Source organism: Elgaria multicarinata, chromosome 4 (assembly GCF_023053635.1).
Source record: "Elgaria multicarinata webbii isolate HBS135686 ecotype San Diego chromosome 4, rElgMul1.1.pri, whole genome shotgun sequence".
NCBI classification, from domain to species: domain Eukaryota; kingdom Metazoa; phylum Chordata; class Lepidosauria; order Squamata; family Anguidae; genus Elgaria; species Elgaria multicarinata.
The window spans coordinates 126,884,537-126,903,385 of record NC_086174.1 but is presented as its reverse complement, the minus strand read 5'-3'; the positions used below and the strand labels follow the sequence as shown (position 1 = coordinate 126,903,385).

At 44.2% G+C, this 18,849-nt stretch overlaps 1 protein-coding gene across 1 annotated transcript; it reads right to left on the bottom strand.

The window, feature by feature from the left end:
* Positions 1-7,220: 7,220 nt before the first annotated feature.
* On the bottom strand, positions 7,221-9,485 carry ID2 (inhibitor of DNA binding 2). The gene is made up of 3 exons (XM_063125139.1): positions 8,976-9,485; positions 8,543-8,607; positions 7,221-7,861 (listed from the first exon to the last, which is right to left on the bottom strand). Exons 1-2 carry the CDS (start codon positions 9,321-9,323, stop codon positions 8,551-8,553), a joined length of 405 nt encoding a protein of 134 aa, XP_062981209.1. The 5' UTR covers positions 9,324-9,485; the 3' UTR covers positions 7,221-7,861; positions 8,543-8,550.
* Positions 9,486-18,849: the final 9,364 nt, after the last annotated feature.

Genomic DNA, 18,849 nt, shown 5'->3' with positions numbered 1-18,849 from the left:
GTTCACTCGCCCTCCCTTTTGTAGTTCTATCTGGTCCAAATAAGTCATTAAATTTTCCATATTTAAATTGGAATTTCTGCCTGTCTAAAATAACTGAGCAGCCCAAAAAACTTTTCCTCTATCCTGATTGAAGACATTTCTCGGCCTGGACATGGACAATTCCTACTTCATACCTGCCACTACTTCCTTGATGTGCAAACATTGCTCCATCCATGTGGGCATTTGTGTTATCCAGGGTGTGGTTGCTTACTGGAAAGAAGGAGGGGGCATACTGAGGAATGATAAGTCTGTAGCTTTGAGGGCCAGTGGAAATAGACCCGTAGCCTCAAACACATCTGCTTTGAAAGAGCTGTAGTAATAGTTGACCTGAATTACTATTAACCTAATTTGTGCTAATTGCTGGCAAATGCTCCCATGTGCATGGGTGAGCAGAAGAAGGGTTTATACTGGTCCAGGACACACAAGAGGATTGTGCTGGAAAATTCTGTAATTTCAAGCATGTATTGTACTTTTCATATGGCTGCCCTTGGATGGCAGTCTGGAAGCTTTGAGTGCTGCCACCCTCCTATTGATGGTGCAGAGAGCAAGCGGGAACCTATAACAGTGTACCAGAATCTGTGTTGGCTTCCTGTTAGTGCACAGTATATGGCGACCATGTGAAAAGGAGGACAGGGCTCCTGTATCTTTAACAGGAATGTAGAAAAGGGAATTTCAGCTGGTGTCAATTGAAGAGGGTGAACTTCCCTCTTCATCACAACAGTTAAAGCTACACTAGCTAGTGTAGTGGCCAGACTAGTGGCCAGATACAAGAGAGGGCAGGGCTTCTGCAGCTTTAACTGTTGTGATGAAGAGAGAATTTCACCTTCTTCAATTGACACCTGCTGCAATTCCCTTTTCTACATTCCTGTTAAAGATACAGGAGCCCTATCCTCCTTTTCATATGGTCACCCTAGCACAGTATCAATTTAAGGTCCTGATTACACCCTATAATGAATGGCACAAAGCCCTTGCTTCCAGATACCAACTGCTCTGCTGACATTCATTTGTCCCAATGCAATCTCATAAGCTTGTTTGGAGAGCACTCTTGGTGCCTCAAGTTGAGACTGTAACTGGACATTTACAGCTTTTCTACATGCGGCTGTTAATCGCTTTATCTACTTTTGGTTTTGTCACAGAATTGAGAACTGAGCTTTACACAAGGAGCTTTTCCTTTCCTGCTTTTCCACTACATAACCTATGGTGCTGTGCTGTAGCGCAATATTGCAATTACAGAAGTAGGAAAACACCTTTTCTTTCGCTTTCAGAAATAATACGCCATTCCCCCCCTCTAAAAATACAAGAGCGGGAAAGTGCTCTTAAAAACAGAAGCAAAACTGGCGGATCGCAACTTCGTCTAAAGCATCCATAAACAACCGTGAGTAAGGAATCATGAATGCACAATAAATGCAACGTGTGGAAAAGCTTTTAAACCCATATTCTTGGTTGTTCCTCAGCTGCAGAATTCATTTCTTTGGAGACTCGCTGGCAAGTTTTCTTGTCTCCTCAGTTTTAAAAGGAGGCAGTCCCATTTTGTCTTCTGTACTCATTGCGTTAAGCATAATTCTATTAGCACTGTGGTTTCTTGGACTTGAGCTGGTGCCAGCCCCTAAACATTTTACAAGTTTAAAACTAAGGATGCAGTTACTATGCTTCTCACCCTATTGTTCCATTCTTTGAGCAGCTCTTGCTTGTACCTGGAGTCTTTGCCAGAGCAAGACCAGTGAGGAATGAGGTGGGGGGCAGCAGCAGCGCCATCCTCTCTTGGTGCCTTAGAGCTCTTAAAAGGAAAGGTGTCCTCTCTAGGTGAAGATGTGGCAGCCTTAAAGAGAACTGTATGACTGTGGCCCAGTTTGCATGATCGCAGAGTGGTCACTCATTAAAACACCTGGTGTGTCCCGATCACATGCCAACTGATTTGCATAATTACACTCACTTGGGGTGGCTTCTTGTCTTTTCTGCCCCCGTCGAGGGTGGCTTCTTGGGGTGGTTAACAAACCAGCCAGAACTCATGACCTGTTGCAGGGTTGTTTGTTAACCACCCCAACAAGCCACCTTCATTGGGTTCAGATGACGTGAGAAGCTGCGGGAGTGGGGGCTTGAAGCGGCAACCCGGAATCCGCAACCAGTGCTGCAATCCACTGTGGCTAATAAGCCATGGTGAGCTGCAGTGATTGTGCAAACCAGGTCACTGTCTGTACTCTAGTCAAAGCACTAGCCGAATTAGAACAACACGGCCTCGGAGTTATTGCAGGTGTGTACAAGGCTCCTATATGAATCTGTTGCTTTGAGGTAACTGCAAATGTGTTACAAATATTTGGTTGTGTAATGTAGCCTCCAAAATCCTTTTAGTGAGAGTCTATAGAAGTGTTTAAATAAAGTTAATGGGCATCTTGTATTTTAAATTGGAATAATTTAATATGCCTGAATATAAAAACTCCAGATGGACAGACACGAGTAGGTTGCAGAGGTGTTTATGCTGTATACGGCAGAGATTATTTATTTATTCACATTTATATACTGTCTTATCTATTGAGTGAAATACATTACAAACCTTGAGTCAATCACTGTGGATGGGAATACCAGATCAAAATAGTAATGTACTGGGGAAATGTTGGTGTGTGGGTATTGCACACACAAAAACGAAAGCTCTTGTGGTGATCTTGAGATAGCGAAATTGGGGAAGTAGCCAAAAGGAAAATGTTGTGACAATACAAGACTTCAGTTATCTTCACATGATTTGGTTAACCTACATGTAGGTCATGACAAAGACAAAATTTCTAGATATGATAAATGTTCACAGCTTAGAAATTTTTCTGTGGAGCCAACTGGAAGGAAGGTGAATCTTCCTTTAAAATGCGTAGTCTCCAGGATCTGGTTAAAGTGGTAACTTCTTGTAAACCACTTGGGAAGAATGACCACAACCCTTATCAATTCATTCAAAGTGGTCAATGCCAGGAAGTTCCAATACAATCATTTCTAATTTGTCAAAAATGGGGGTATTAGTAAAACAAAACAAAAAGGCTGAGAAGGGGGGTAGGGGACTGATTAAGAAGGCCAAATGCCTTTAGGGAATGTAGAGTTTACTTAAAACCACTATTAGAAACCCAGATTAAATGTATACCACAGAGCAGAAAGGACAAGATTTGCCCGCCCCTTGGGCCAGAGGTTCCCCACTTCTTCTGCAGAGAGATTAAAAAGATCTTCCCTGCCAGCAAACTCACAATCTTAACAGACTTGATAAAAAAGGGAAAAGAACGGGAAGAGGAAACACAGGCCAATTCAGGTACCAGTTCTTAGATGTTATAAAAGTTACATAATTTCTAGTGTCCAGCTGGAATGAAATTTAAGGACTTTAGTCAGTGCCTCTTTGAAATAAAAGCTTATAGTCTTACTGGCCTATTTTGTAAAGACAATAGGATACTTTTTTAAATAGGTGTCTTCTCTGCATGGGCCAGAAGGCGGCGCTCACTCCCTACAAAGAATTAAGAGTAGCTCAGAAGTGTTTGGCATGAATGGAATGCAACTCAAGAATAGGAATATTAAATATGAATTTCCTCACAGTTACATATCAGAGTGTAAGTCTCTTTAATCTACTCAATAATTGATATAAGAATTCTTGTCATGGCAAGGTGGGTTTTCTTATGCCGTCTGATGGGCTTTGACAAATTCTTAGGAACCCAGCATCTGTGACTGGACGGTTCCATTATCATTATTGTTATTTTGGCACCTAGCAATTCGAACTTCTCGCTCAAATTTATGGTTGCGATTTGTGAGACTGGCTTATACTGCATGAATATTGCCATATAGGAATGTTACTTCCAGCTAACCTTAGCCTATATCACACTTCTGATCATAGCGCGTCCAGATCTGTCTTTATCTCTCGCTTGCATTCATTGCTGAGTCTGTAAATATGAAGGGTGGTGGTCCCAGCTCCCTTAGATTACACCCCAATGAAAAATATTGGCTTTGTTCCTTCAGATACTTTGGCTAAGCAGGTTCTCACAATTGTGTAATAAAGTTCAGTTAATCCTGATTGCAGTTCAGTTTGTTCACAACAGGACAAAGATAGGTAGAATTTTCCTCACTCTTCCCAAAGGCTTTTCTATTGTGAAATAATTTATCTCATCTAAGAGAGCCCTACTGGATCAGACCAAAAGCCTATCTAGTCCAGCATCATGGTCCTCACAGTGGCCACTCAAGGGCCCATGGGAAACCCACAACCAGGACATGACAGCTATAGCACCTTCCTGCTCATGTTCACCAGCAACTGATGGATCAGACCAAGGGTCCATCTAGGCCACCGCTCTGTTCACACAGTGGCCAACCAGCAGGACATGGGTGCAAAAGCATCCTCCCACCCATGTTCCCAGCAACTGAAGTTCATAGGCTTACTGCCTCTGATACTGGAGGTAACGCATATCCATCAGGACTCGTAGCCATTGATAGCCTTCTCCAGGAATTTTTAAAAGCATCCAAATTGGTGGCCATCACTACATCTTGTGGTAGTGAATTTAACTGTGTGGTATGTGAAGAAGTTCATCCTTTTACCTGTTGAGGCATGATGCCTCAGATCCTGGAGCCCGTCAAGACCTGCAGCCATTAAAAACCTTATCCTCTTTGAATTTCTTTAATCCTCCTTTAAAACTAAATTGGTGGCCATCGCCACATATGGAAGCAAATTCTATAGTTTAATTATGCAGAATCTGTATCAGTGATATTGACAATACTGTCCTAGTTAGTTGATTCTCAAGTATAGTACATTCTCAAGTATGCCTAATGTGGCATCAAATACCTGCTTAGTAAGAAAGAAAACATGTTGCTACACTTCCACCGTCTTGCTCATAAAAGCAAAAGTGTGATTGTGTGAAATGTTAAGAACTCTTCATAATCTTGCTCTGAGTTCTGTATACAATGGTAACTGAGAGCAAACTGAAATATAAAATATTCGTCTAATACTGGTTCTGATCCATGGTGGCGATTGCGAGAACAGAACAGGAATAATCAATCTGAAGTAAAATGAAAAATAAAACGGCAGTTCTGAGAATATGCCCCCATGTTTATAACACTTGTGCCTTCTGTGAAATATAGGATTTGATTACACTGCAGTGTGCTTTAGTGTGACATTCTTGAATAATGCAAGTATACAGCAGAAGTAAATAAATGTAAAATCTCCTTTTCTATTGAAAATGCTTTGAAATTGTTTAACGGAATGATGTAACTAATGATGTTCATAAGAATGCAAAAAGTGTAGGTATTTTTTTTTAAGCAACAGCTGTTACAGATAAATGGGGTATGGGGCAGAGAGATTTTACGTGTTTAAAGGTGTGTATTTATGTCATGTTAATTGTCTACTGTTTCTCTCGTCTGCCCTATAATACCACTGCAACACTTGGTGGTGAGAAACCCGCACATTCAAATAATCATATTCTCTGAAACATTAGGTTGCTTTTAGGATGTGTTATGAGTAATCCAAAAGTATTCAAAATTGAAGTTGTAAACAATTGCTAAAAAATTTCCATGTTCTTGTTAGAATTTTCCCTTTAATAATGAGTCATACACTGATGGTTTTAGAAGACCGTGTTCTGCCTAGGTCAACGAAGCTGCGTTTTGCACATGAGATGCAAGGCCCCAACTGCTTTCAAAGAAAAGGGAAGCAGGGTATTTGTGCTATTTGGGTTGGTCTGGTGAACTGCCAAAATACTCCATGGGAGAATGTTTGCAAATTTAATAGCCTCCTGATAGGTATTTTACATGTGAAAAGTTCACCAATGTGACTAAACTTGCAAGATTCTGCCAGTGAAAGTACTTTTTGCTGTTTTGGGGAAGCGTGGAATTTTGCCCAAGAAAGACACTGCACATTTGCTGTATATATTAAAGGCTTGAGGTCCTCACTCATTGGACAGAAATAGTGGTGAAGCATAAGAGGGAGAGTGGCTGAGCTCTCTCTTCCCGCTTAGATTGCTCTGATCCCTTCTGAGAAGGCTGTGTGGCTGATTGGTCGGGGCAGCTTCTGTCTTCAACAACAGATCAGAGCTGGCTTTTCCTCCAGTCTCTGTGGATGGATTTGATGTCAAGGGCGAGGAAAGGCAGCTGCAGCAGACTGTGTGGCGCCACCCACACACCTGTTCTCTTCGGTGAAAAGCACTGCAGGCCTCAGGTGAGGCTTCTGCATTTCACTGCAAGAGTCCCCGGAGCACAGAAATCCCAGCCTCACACCCAAGTGCCCAGTAACACATTGCTCAGCGTGCTCCTTGCCTAAAACTTGCAGTGGTTTTTCACAGCTTGCCACAGATGCTTCTGCTGAACGTGTTTGGCTACAGTGGGAAATTAAAACGGTGTGCTAAGAACTGTATGGGAACTGAACATTAGTTTAGAAGAGTAGAGCAACTGCTACCAAGAGTGACCCCTGCATTAGGAAGCTGGGGTTACAACAGATAGGACAAGATTAAGGGGGCATAATCAGGTAGTGGTAGACAGAATATGAGCTGCCATCCTGCACATACTTTGTTTAAAGTCCATGAAATTTAATGGGATTTAGACATCCTCACTCTACACAGGATTGCAGCCTTAAGGCAGTACTACAAAATGCAACTTAATTCTTTTTAGAAGGAGAGGGCTGAAGCTTAGAGCAGCCAAGGTTTAATCAATAACATGAGGGCGCCATTCATTTCTCAACAGCTTAGTCATATGGGGAAGCTGCTGCAGCTGATTAACTAATACCCTTTTCCTTGAAATGTTGCATGGAATCCTGTAAATTTTGAGTTTAGTGACTCTACTTCATCAGTGTTTGCATTAAAAGGGTTTTTACAGGAACTGAGCAGTTGGGGATGTTCGCAGCCATCTGCAAATCTTAGTTTATGCATAATTATCCAAAAGAGCGAGTTTACCAGAGTTTGGAGTAGTTGCTTTGAGAAGTGCACATGAAGCCAATCAACACAGGCTGAAGAGAAAACTGAATTTCTCCTGCCTAGCATTACCTCAAGGTAATGAACAACTTAAACAGTTTCTCCTCTGCAGATTGATCAGCCATTTTACTTCTTCTTCTTGCGACTTACAAGAGGATTTATTTAGGGTAATTTCATTATATATGTCCTACACACATTTTAATTGGCATTTAGTGAAGATCATCTGTATTGTTTTAATTAATCAAAGCCAGAAAACTATGAATAAAGGAAGCAAACTTCAATAAACACACAATTTATTTTGATTTTGTATAAAAAGGTTAAGTTTACAACTAAACTTTTATAAAAAGTTCAGCATGATTACGTACATCATTACACTTTTTGCAGAAATATACATTTCTGCTACTATACAAGAAAACTCTAATTAAAGAGTTCAAAGTTTCATTCCCATATTTATATATAAATATATACACAGCATTCAGTCCTACACTGATGTCAAAAGAGGATAATTTTTGACAAAGACTTCACTGAAAAACTGAACACTAAATCCTTCTAAGTATTCACGCTCCACCTTTTGGAGGTAAAAAAGGCAAAGTCTGCTTTAATATGGGCAATTCCTTTAAGAGTTTTTTACATTTCATTTCGCTCCCCGTTGTGGGAATAGTATATAAATGAAGCCTTCCAACTAGGGAAAGGGCATTTTAAAAGTCTCTTCATAAATAATTAAGATTAGTCCACGGTGTAGAACAGGGGAAGTGGTGTCCACATTTTTTTTTCTTAAAACTGTCCATTTAATTGGATACGGATTCCCCCTCCAGATACAGCTGAAAATCAGATTCAGCAGCTTGCAAAAAGGAAAAAAAGGGGAAAAAGCTGTCTCTTCTTGTGCAAAAAAAAAAAAAAAAAAAGTCAGCAAACACCTGCAAAAGATTGAAGAGGCATATTTAGAAGAATGCTAACAGGGCAGAGATCCGGACAGACTGGCGCCATAGAGGAAGCCACAGTTTGAACATTTAACCAAACACTCAAAGATTGGGCAAACCCTGGCGTCCAGATGCAGCATGCGCGCGCAAGTGTGCTCTCTCTCTCTCACTCACTCACTCACTCTCTCTCTCTCTCTCTCACACACACACACACACACACGCTCTAAATGAAATAATAAATATGCCGGGAGATGGGGGAAACTGGCAGAAAACCCAGTTCTCTAGACATACAGTCTATATCTGAATCTGTCTGCAGCGCCAAGAGACGTTAAAGCAATTATTTAGTCACACGTTCTTTAACTGATGCCAGGAACAATTCTGTTACTAGGACACCAGTGTCACTGTCCCTATGTATTCAACTTTTCAAAGGCTGTCCCTGAACGTCCAGCAAACATTTGAGTAGATAGTGTGCTACACACACAGAAGCCCACATGCATTTTGTGGCTTCGTTGACACTTCACAAAATCCTCGGTGTGGTACAATTTTTAAGCAGTTCTGAGCATAACCCCCAGTCAAGACGCCCCCCCTCCCTCCACCCCCAACACACCTTCCACCCCTCCAGCTGGGAGACTTTGTTAGATCATAGACTCTCAAAAACTGAGGAACTCAAGCACTTACCGATTCATCTAGCCACAAAGTGCTTTGCTGTCATTTGACATTAACTCTGAGGGGAATTCAGCTGCCTGCAAAGGGGGAGGGAGGGAGAAGAGAGGGTGGTGTTAAGATGCTTAACAGTTCAAGGAAGCATATGAAGTACTCCAGATTACAAAGTCAATGATCACGACCAGCAGTGATTACCATTTACCAATAATGGATGATATTTAAATGGATAAGGAACCAAAACTACATCATGCGTTTCCCCCCCCCCCGTTCTTTTTTCCAGTCACCCTTAAAACACACACAAACCCACCAGCACCACACACACACACAAACAGAAACTACGCAGCAGCTTCGATTCAACAGCAACGCCGTTGTTCAACACCCCCCCTTTAAAGACGTGACACAAGGAAACAGCCAGAAAGGAGTCAATCCAGGCGAGGGCTGCCCTTACCTGTAACGACAAGATGCTGATGTCTGTGTTTAAGGTAGTCAGGGGGGTTCTGGAGGAGGGGTTTTGTCCCGGTCTCTGGTGGTGGAGGCTGACAATGCTGGGATGCGTGTCGAGAGCGATCTGCAGGTCCAGGATGTAGTCGATTACGTGCTGCAGGATTTCCATCTTGCTGACTTTCTTGTTCTGAGGGATGCTGGGCACCAGCTCCTTCAGCTTGGAGTAGCAGTCGTTCATGTTGTACAGCAAACTCATAGGGTCATCCACCGGGGTTTTGCTGCGGGATATTCCCAGGCTGTGTTCCGAAAGGCTGTTTTTCCGGACGGATCGCACCGGACTGAATGCTTTCATGCTGGAAGGGCGAGTGGAGAGCCGGGCTTGCCTTTGGACACGGAACACGCGCGCGCGGCTCGAAGTGGGGAAAGCTTGCCTGCTTTTTTCCCCCCGTTCTGCCTGACTTCCTCCTTTCGCTTTCTCTCTGTCTGCTGCTGCCTGGTCTGCAGTCAGAATGAAGCCGAAGCCGCCTGTCCCGGCTTTTATACTGCACGTCCCGCAGCTGACAAATCCAGGCTGCGCTCGCTGCGATTGGAGGCCCTTAATACGTCCGTCAGGCGCGGAGGCGCTGCTCACTGGCACAGACTGAGCCTGAGCGCAGGCTCGGGCCTTCCGCGTTGTGAGCCAATCTGGGGAAAGGGGGGCGTGTTCCAGGCACAGCTGTGGGTAGTAAATAGACAGTACAGGGAGTACAGTACAATTTCAAAAGGACTTTGGGAGAGAAAAGGAGCGAAACGGTTTTCTGTCTTTCTTCTTTTTTTGCATCTTCATTCCGAAGAGCCAGATCCGATCACAACAGGCTGGGTTTCTTCCAAGCCACACACACACACATACCCAGTCAATATTATACTGATTTATTTGCCCTTCTCCAACCGCAATAATGATAGCAACTTACAGCTCAAATCCAAAAAAGTGGCTTTGGATGCATTGTGTATCAAAAAGAGAGGGGAGAAACAGAAGAAGGCATTGTAAGAACAGTGACAACTTCCCCTCTTGTGCGCTGGCATATTGTGTTGCAAGGAAGTCCGATTGTCCTAAAACTTCCAATCACAGCGCACTTCGAAGTAATCGGGTTCACAACTGCTCCGGATTAAAGCGCATGAGAGGGGCAGTCAAAGTTCTAACAAAGGGAGAGAGGTTCTGAGTAGTTTTTATTTTATATTTGTCAGGACTGCCGAACAGTAGATTCTTTCATTTATCGCTCTTTTTTTGGCCAAAAGACAGCACAGGATACTGGAAGCTGAGGCACTGCAGAAGGGGTAACTGTAACTCAGTCAAGCACATCTGTCAAGCAGGCAAGACCAAATGGAACGCTTTCCTCTCTGCCAGCAGCTCAGTACTTGAATCCAGAAGTTTTCAAGATGATGCAGTAATTTAGTTTCACAAGTACACTAACTGAACAATGGTATTAATTGGAGAATCATTTGACTGATGTGCATATTGAACACCCAGCTAATATCGCCCATGTGAAGCTCCTGTTCTGTTCTCCTTCAGTGCTCATATATGGCAATTAATTAGACTAAAATGCATCCTGGTGACAAATAGGTACGCTTGCTGTGTTTCTATCTGTGCAGCTTTGCTGAAGATAATGATCACTGCAGCCAGTGCTGCCAGAAACATATCAAACATGAAATTTTAAGTTTGTCTTTCACCGCTATTATATTCTCATAAGAGATTCTGCATGTGAGCAGAACAAATCACTGTACCGCTCCATTGGGATCATTATATTTAACGGACATGAAAGGTCACTCAGTATAAATCCACTACTTGTTACTATTAGGTTTGGGTTGGGGGGGGGGGGGAGGGCAGCCTCTGTGCTGCCCAAAATGCATTTCACTATACTCTTATAACTCTTATTGAGGGAGATAGCCATGTATCGGTATGAAGAGTGCCCAGGAAGATACTCCTTTCTTGTCCTTTGCCTTCTGTGGACCATTGGAGGGTGGCCTTTGCAGTTTGGGGTCTATGAGAGAATCATGAGCTACGGTTGCTTGTAGCTGCTCCCCTTAAGGATTTCCTCCCAATTGTTGGTGTTTGTCCCGTAAAACTTGTTACAAATCCCTGCCAAAAGCCCTTAAAATAGCAGTTTAGGAGTCAGTAGACAAAATTTTGGCTGGTAAATGCTAACAAGCACACACACATGTGCATGCAGAATCTACCCCAATGGTTACATGGGGATCTCACACTACCCTCCCAAATTCTTGACTTTTCACCTAGTTCACCTATAGGCAGCATTGGATAAGGAATACAGGTAGGCACTCCTCCTCTCCACCATGTTTCTCAACTGTGTGAACTGGGGCTTCGCAACAACATCCCCCCATTTGGAATTCTTGTTTGTACACTTTTTCTCCCGCCCCAGCAGGAAAATAAATTGCACCAGTGCGGATTCCATGCGAATGTGCTCAATTGAGAGGCAGTGTGGTGAAGTGGGTAAGGTGTTGGCCTGGGAGTTGAGAGATCTGGGTTCTAGTCCCCACTCGGCCATGGAAACCCACTGGGTGGCTTTGGACGAGTCAGACTCTCAGCCCAACATACCTCACAGGGTTGTTGTTGTGAGGATAACATGGAGAGGAGGATTATGTATGTCGCCTTGGGTTCCTTGGAGGAAAATAATAATAATAATAATAATAATTGTAGAGCTGCTTAGCTTATAGGTTCTTGGAAGGAAAGGAGGCGGGTGAAGCGGCCACTGCCTTCACCCATGTATTCTGTCTCTCCTTTGTCCATTTCTTTCCCCATTCTCCTTACAGTTTCATGGTTGGCTTCACTGCCACAATACAAGATTATATTCCTATTTCTACTCAATGTACTTACGAGAAGAGCTGTAGTTCTGTGCTGAACATATGCTTGGCAGGCAACAGGTCCCAGGGTCAACCCTGGCATCTCCCAGTAGGCGCTAGGAATGACTCTTGCCTGAAACCATGCAGTGTCGCTGCCACTTAGCACAGGCAATACGAATTTCAATGGACCAGTGGCCTGGCTAGGTACAAGGCAGCTTCCTACAGTACTTAAAATCATCCAGAGAGCTTCTGGGCAGTATACTCATGAAGTTTAAATCTTGCTAAAAGAAAGATGACACAAGTCTGTAATCCTATGCACTTTTAAGGGAGTAAATCTCACTGAATGCAGTTCTGAGTAACCAAGCAATAGAAGTGCATTGCTTAGCTGCAATCCAAGTGAAGTCTATGACACATGCAGCACGATCCAAAGTGCATTTACTCAGAAGTAAATGTCATTGAGTTCAGTGGGACTTGCTCCCTAGTAAGCATGCTTCAGATGGTACATGCTTCAGATAGCACTAGTACAATACTGAAAATACCCAGTCTTACCCATAGACTTAAAACCTAGTATTTTCTTATAATTAACAGACTCCTTAGCTGGTGTTTGAAGAGGTCTTCTATGTCTTCATCGTTTTTAATTGTTCTATATTTGTTCTATATATTTGTTACATGTAATTGCTGTATTTATTGTTGTATTTCTAGTGGAGGGGGGATCTTAAATCAGAAACACAGAAACCCACAGGTAGTGTGCATGCTGGCAGGATAGATTGCAGTTGTTTCAAAATATAAAGGGTAGCAGTCTTAAAAGAAGATCAGCAGGACTGTTAAAGCAATAGTAATATCTGGCACATGGACATTTATTAAATACTTTGGACATGAACCAGCCAAAGTTTACGGCTCTAGTTTATTTCAAGGCTTAAATCTCCCCCATTGAAATGAGTGCTACAGAAATACTAGATTGTGGATGGATTGTACTGTTTGATATTATATAAGGTTCTTTATTGTTTCCATGTCCAATATCAAATCTCAAAATTTACATTAAGCTTGGTAAGCAATTTATTATCTTATTAAATTGTTGTTGTGCTGAATGATAACGGTGGTCCTAGTTGAATAATATTTTTGATAATAGCAGTAATCATACATTTTGAGCATGATACAAAGTTAAATATTTTGGACCCCCATTGATTTCAACAGGGAAGTTTCGGGCTGGAATAAGGTGCATTGAACCCAAAACCCAATGGGTTTTACTTTTCCGTAGACATGTATAGGAATGCACTGCACAATACATATTTTGCTTTCCCATTGAAATCAAGGGATTCCAGGGTATTTAACAGGGCTGGACTATGCCTGTCCTCTGGCATTTTCTTTTTAGTTCTAAATAGCTTTAATCTTCTATGTCCTCTTTGATTGAGAGGACATGTTTGTGTTTTAGTAATTTCTAAGTGGTGTCTTCCAAAACTTATAGTTGTATGAATTTGTGGAAGCACCTCCTTTGCAACCATGTAGGGTCAAATTCACATGGTCTTTTGGCAGCATTTTTTAAAACAGAGATGCTCCCGCCCCCTCCATTTCAGTTTGCAAAGTCTAGTTATGTGAATAGGTTTACCATGAATCTAGACATAAGCACCTTTCAGCAGCTACATTTCAAGGCCAGCCTTGAATTATGAGGTGTACAACCTGTCCCCACCCCATTCTAGGTCTTTATCGTGGTACCCTTAGCCCCCCTCCCTCAATTCCCTGGCACCTGTACTCTTCATTCCGTCCTCCAGAGATCCGTATGTAGATTGCTGGGATGTGTATGTGTCCATCTATTTCCGTGCACATGTGTGCAACTCCCAAACCAGCATCACATGCAGCTCTTTGGGGTGAAAAGTTGTGAGACCCTGGTATAGTAGTACAATCCAATGCATGTTTACTCAGAAGGGAAGGCTTACTTTATTCAGTGGGATTTACTCTCATGTAATAGCACATAGGATTGAAGCCTAGATTTGAAGTAGATTGTATAACTTCAGAAATCTCATGATCTGCATTCCATTGAATGTCAAGGCTTGAGTGTTTCTGCTCTTGCCCGAGCAAGATTTTGCATTCTTCTATGGCATAGTCGGTTGGAGAAAGTGGCTGGGGGAGTGCGGGAGAGAAACAGCCCCCCTGCTTTCTATGGCTTTAGAATTGAAGAGCGGGTAGAAATATGTATCTTTTGTTAGGTCTTGGTTTTGTACCAGCTCCAAGTGTTCAGACACAGAAAAAGAAGCCTGCTTAACATCTGGCGGAGAGTCACCTAGTCCAAACTTTGAGTCCAAAGCAGTGCATATCTCTCTTCCTTTCCCACCCAAGCACCACAGGAGTGGGGCTGGGCACCCTCTCAGCAACTCTAAGGTCAAGCATAGGTACAATCTTTTCTTTTTTTCTGTTACAGATGCTAAGCATTTGTTCAAGCAAGAGTGTTTGATCAAAGCTGCAATATCCTTTTTGATCAAGGGGCAACGGCTAGTGCAATGTACAGATGGGAACAGGATATGTCTGTTACTCCTGCCACCTCTGCTGCTACAGGGAGGGGGTGAGGAAGAAGGGGTGTACGCCTGGTACCCTCCAGTTGCATGGGACTGCAATTACCATCATTCCTAGCGATGAGAATTGCAGCCCCACGCATCTGGAGGACATGAGGATGAAAAAGGCTGCAATAACTGGTGGGGCGGAAAGCCTTTTTCTGTGCTCTCTACCTCCCCGGACAACGCAGAGGAGGGTGAATGATGTATGTGTGCGAATAAACATAGCCCTGTGCATCTCGTTCGCTTGTGCGCACACACAGCGAGGAAAATGGAACCACGTACCTCTCTCTCTCGCTCTCTTTCCAGACCCCCTTGCTTTGTGTTCCTTTCCCACAGTAAGTGGGCAGTAACACCCACCCCCTTCCTTCATGCATCCCAGTTCCTGCACCTGGCCGGCCCGGGCCCCGGCAGCGTTTCCTCGTGTCAGTGAGAGGGCGGCAGCGGCAGCGGCAAAACGCCTCTTCTTCCCCTTCGCAGCTCCTCAAGGCCGCCCCCGCCCACCTCCTTCCCTCCCTAGCAGAGGCCGGGCCCGACTCCGCGGCGCCAGCCCCGTGACGTCACTCCCCCGCTGCCTTTCCTCCCTCCCGGTCCAGGCCGGCGGCGCCTCTCAGGCGGCTGCCATGGAGACCGGGCCTCGGCCCTGGGCTGTGGGAGGCTGTTGCGGGGCTCAGCCCAGCTTGGCGGCGGCTGTGGCTGTGGCTGCTGCTTCTGCTGTTACTGTTCCTCTTTCTCACCCGCCGCACCTGCAGTGGAGCAAGCGAGCTCTTGCAGCGGGGCCGGGAGGGGTGGTGGTGCGCGGAAGCGAGTGCAGGAGTCTCCTTTCCCTCCTCCCGCCCTTCTGAGTCGGTCTCTAAGCGCGCAGCAGCGCGAAGAAGGAAATTCTGGACACCGTACAACGACCGAAGCAAGAGCCCTTGACTGTGGTGGAGAGATTTACCTGCCCTGTGATAACCCCTGGCATCAAAACATTCCCATATATGAATAGTGCCATTTCTAAGTGCATATATGTGCACACACAATATTCGTATGCATACATCGTGTGCAATAATAATAAACATTGCTTGGAAGAAGTGGGGAGAGACTTGTGAACGTCTTTGGGGGCGCTAAAGGCAAGTCTACAAGAGAGTAACTGGCTATTTATGGATTTAATTTTAAGAGTGCAACAAGTAGTGTGGTTCTCTAGGAATAAATTATCTAATAATTCAAGTTGTTGCTTTATGAGTCTCTTTCTTACACACAGAAAAATAAAAGCTTTGGGTTGCAGCCCTAAACCCGCTTACCTGGGAGTAAGACTCACTGAACTTACTTCCGAATAGACATGTATAGGACTGCAGTAAACCTGAAAGAGCCAAATGATGGGGATCAACCACGTATTTTTAAAAACGCCCCCCCAAACCAAACCCAATTTTATATTAACCACCTTGCAGTCCCACTGATGTGACTACAATGTAATGCAAAAGTGCTATTCTTATACACTAGGCGCAAATGATCCTCATCTGTGACAAATTCCACATATCTGCGCTTAGATCCACTAACAGTGCAATCTCATAGAGATCTATTCAGAAGGAAGTTCAATGGGGCTTACTCCCATGTCAGTGGGATCGCAGTCTTCATGTTTGGTCACTTAAGCTTGCAATCTACCAGGGCGCTCTCTCTCTAGCTAAATCATCCAATGACTTTCACTGCTTGTTTCTTTTCTTTTTTTGTATCCCGTTGCCAATCTGTTAAAAAAAGTTTTTAGAAAGCTAGAGGAGGGAGCGAGGTTGGGGGCGGGGGGGGGAAAGGAATGCATACATACAAAATATTGTTACAGAAATCTGTGAAGTGCACTGATCTCGAACAGCGTTTTCTACTTTCACCAATGATTTCCTTGTTACTTTTGTTCCGGTCCCAAAATTAGAGCGAGCGAGAGAAAGAAATTAACTAGGGAGAGATAAGGTCTGGAAAACAATCTGGAATTGCCAGTGTTGGTGGGAGCTCCGCAGGGCTGGCGTCAGGAAGTCTGCGCCGCCTTCTATTACTGTTGATCCAGCCTTGTGCAGCTGCACTCCGTACAATTAGCTTGTAGAAACAATCCTGCTGTAGGCAGCGCCTTTCCCCTTCAAAGCGCTTTTCTGTGCTGACCTCCCCCCCCCCCAGCCACCCCCCCCTTTCCACACACACATCAGTGCTGGAAATCGAGTCACAAGCCGATCACTGTTTGGGCAACATCATCTGTGGGAATTCATTACCCCCCCTCCATCCCGAGGATGCAACAAGAGATTGTTTGTCCAGAACTAAATTTACAGCTTAATATTACGATGTAACCCATACAGAAAGAAAAGAGGGGGGGAAAGCCGGGCCCCATAACAAGAAACACATTGTGCTCTCGGCTTCTTCTTTAAAAAAGATAAAAAGGGTAGGGCGCAGTGTAGTGGAAAGCGGGGATAGCCAGCTCCGAGGGCTTCGCTCTCATTAAGGTGATTGGATGTATTTTTTTTTCTTTCAAAGGTGGTGTCCCAGGACACTCTCAAGCCGCAGATCTTGCAGCCTGACAATTATTTTTTTATTATTATCATCACTCCAAGTGATAATTCTCTTTTGATGACCATCGTACTAGATGTACAACTTTGCAAGCTCGTTTACAGCAGCCCCCCCTCAAGCTCGAACTCTCAGATGCTGCTGACTCATTTCCTCCTCTTTCTCTCCCTCCCCGCCACGCTTTCTTTTGCACTGTGCACCTCTTAGCTCGCTCGAGATGCTTAGGGCTGATTGTGTCTGAAAGGGAGAAGACAGCAAGAGGGACAGCTCCTTTGGAAGACGTCTCCTCTGTCCGGCGGGCCTCTTCGCTCCACTGCCATCCCCCGAAGCCGTGACCACTCCACCCCAGCTTCCTCCTCTCCGTCTCTCGACGTACCCGCCTCGGCGCCGGGTTTTGCAGAACACCAGGCGCCGCTGTTGCAAACGCTCTGCTGCCACACGCCTGTCGCGTGCTGCTATGTGTAAACTTTGCCGGTGGCTCCAAGTTTCTAAGGGTGGGGAGGGGACGCGGCACAGGCGTGGCTTCCCCAGCATGCAGCAGCAGCAGCAGCCGTTGTCCGAGTTCAAGCCAGGAGGTGGGTGAGAAGAGCCATATGTGGAGTGTGAAGGCGCGAAAGGGAAACCCTTGGGATTATTAAAACAAAAGCAAATAAACAAAACACCCTTGTAGGAGTAGAGGTTATAGCAAGCAGGAGCAGCAGAAGAAAGCAAGGGCCCTGGGCCTGTTCTTTTCTAAAAGGTTGGCTACCCTACAACAGCAAAGTTCAAATCAAGATATTTTGTTATGGTTACAAATATGGGATGAGCTTTTGGTTTCCAAGAATTTGAGTTCTAGAATGTGTCTCTCCCCCCACCCCTGATTATGCATGTTAGATGCTCCTTATTTCAAAACACACTAGCTAGAACCTATTAATACTTCACAAAAAGTATTAAAAATGGACACGAATGCTTAAAAGGTGCCCTTATTTTTGAAAGGCTTATATGAATATTATATGCTTTTCAGCCAAGATTGGCTCCCAGAGCAATTTACAATTAAAAGTTGTGTAAAGGTGCAATATAATTAGGGATATGTTGGTGTGTGTTTGGGTAGTGGGGAGTTTCTTCTGGTCCCTGGCAGACCAGTTCTGAGTAGATGAAACAGCCCATTTCCAAGCCTGGAGGGAGGAGGCAAAAGCGGACACAGATGGACTTGGAGGCTTGACTGATGGTAAAGATGCCAAACCACAAAAGCAACTCTTTCCTTGGGTTGATAGTCCAAGACACCTCTGCATAGAATTTTGTTTCTGGCTTTGTTTGCAGCTGTCTGATCTGAGAGCTGTTTGATATGTTGAACCTCTACTGATTTAAGAGAGCACAGATAGACCAGGGAGGTTAAAGAGGGTGGCCATTTCTCCTTTTTTACAGAGGACAGTCCTGTAGTTGAAGTGCTGCCAGCGGACTGTCTCCTGTTTTGAAGGCATCTTCTACTTGAAGGGCTGCTCAGTCCAAGTACAATCAGTCCAAGTACAACCATCAGATGGAAGAGTTGGGCCTTGAAATCGCCCATGGACAGCACCAGGTGATCTATGAACAAGGCACATAGGTCAGCTGGTCACAGTCTTCTACACTGTGGTGAGATGTACTGTATTTCTGTTTAATTTAGAATAATTTCTAAATGTGCATGTAGCACATGCAAAGCTTATGCAAATGTGCATTCCCTTTTGCCCTCTTTTTTGACAATGCGTAAGTAGCCAAATGGGATATATGTCTCCAAACTGCAATGGACAGGTATCAGAGCTGCAACCAATCAAGGGTCACTAGTGCAGGTATGTTGTATGAACTCCAGCATTTAGGCTCACACCTATTTCCTCCATACTTTATTCTTCCCCATTCACATGCAATGCCTGAGTGTGGAGGGATCCACATAGGGCTCAGAAGGACGCACAAAAGACGTACAAGGCCAGCCTTTCCCATATCTAGATCCACCTCTTCCCA

Coding starts and splice junctions, on each gene's coding strand:
- ID2 (XM_063125139.1), bottom strand. CDS start 9,323: ATGAAAGCATTCAGTCCGGTGCGATCCGTCCGGAAAAACAGCCTTTCG. Junction 8,608..8,975: donor TCAGCATCTTGTCGTTACAG/GTAAGGGCAGCC, acceptor CCCCCTTTGCAG/GCAGCTGAATTCCCCTCAGA.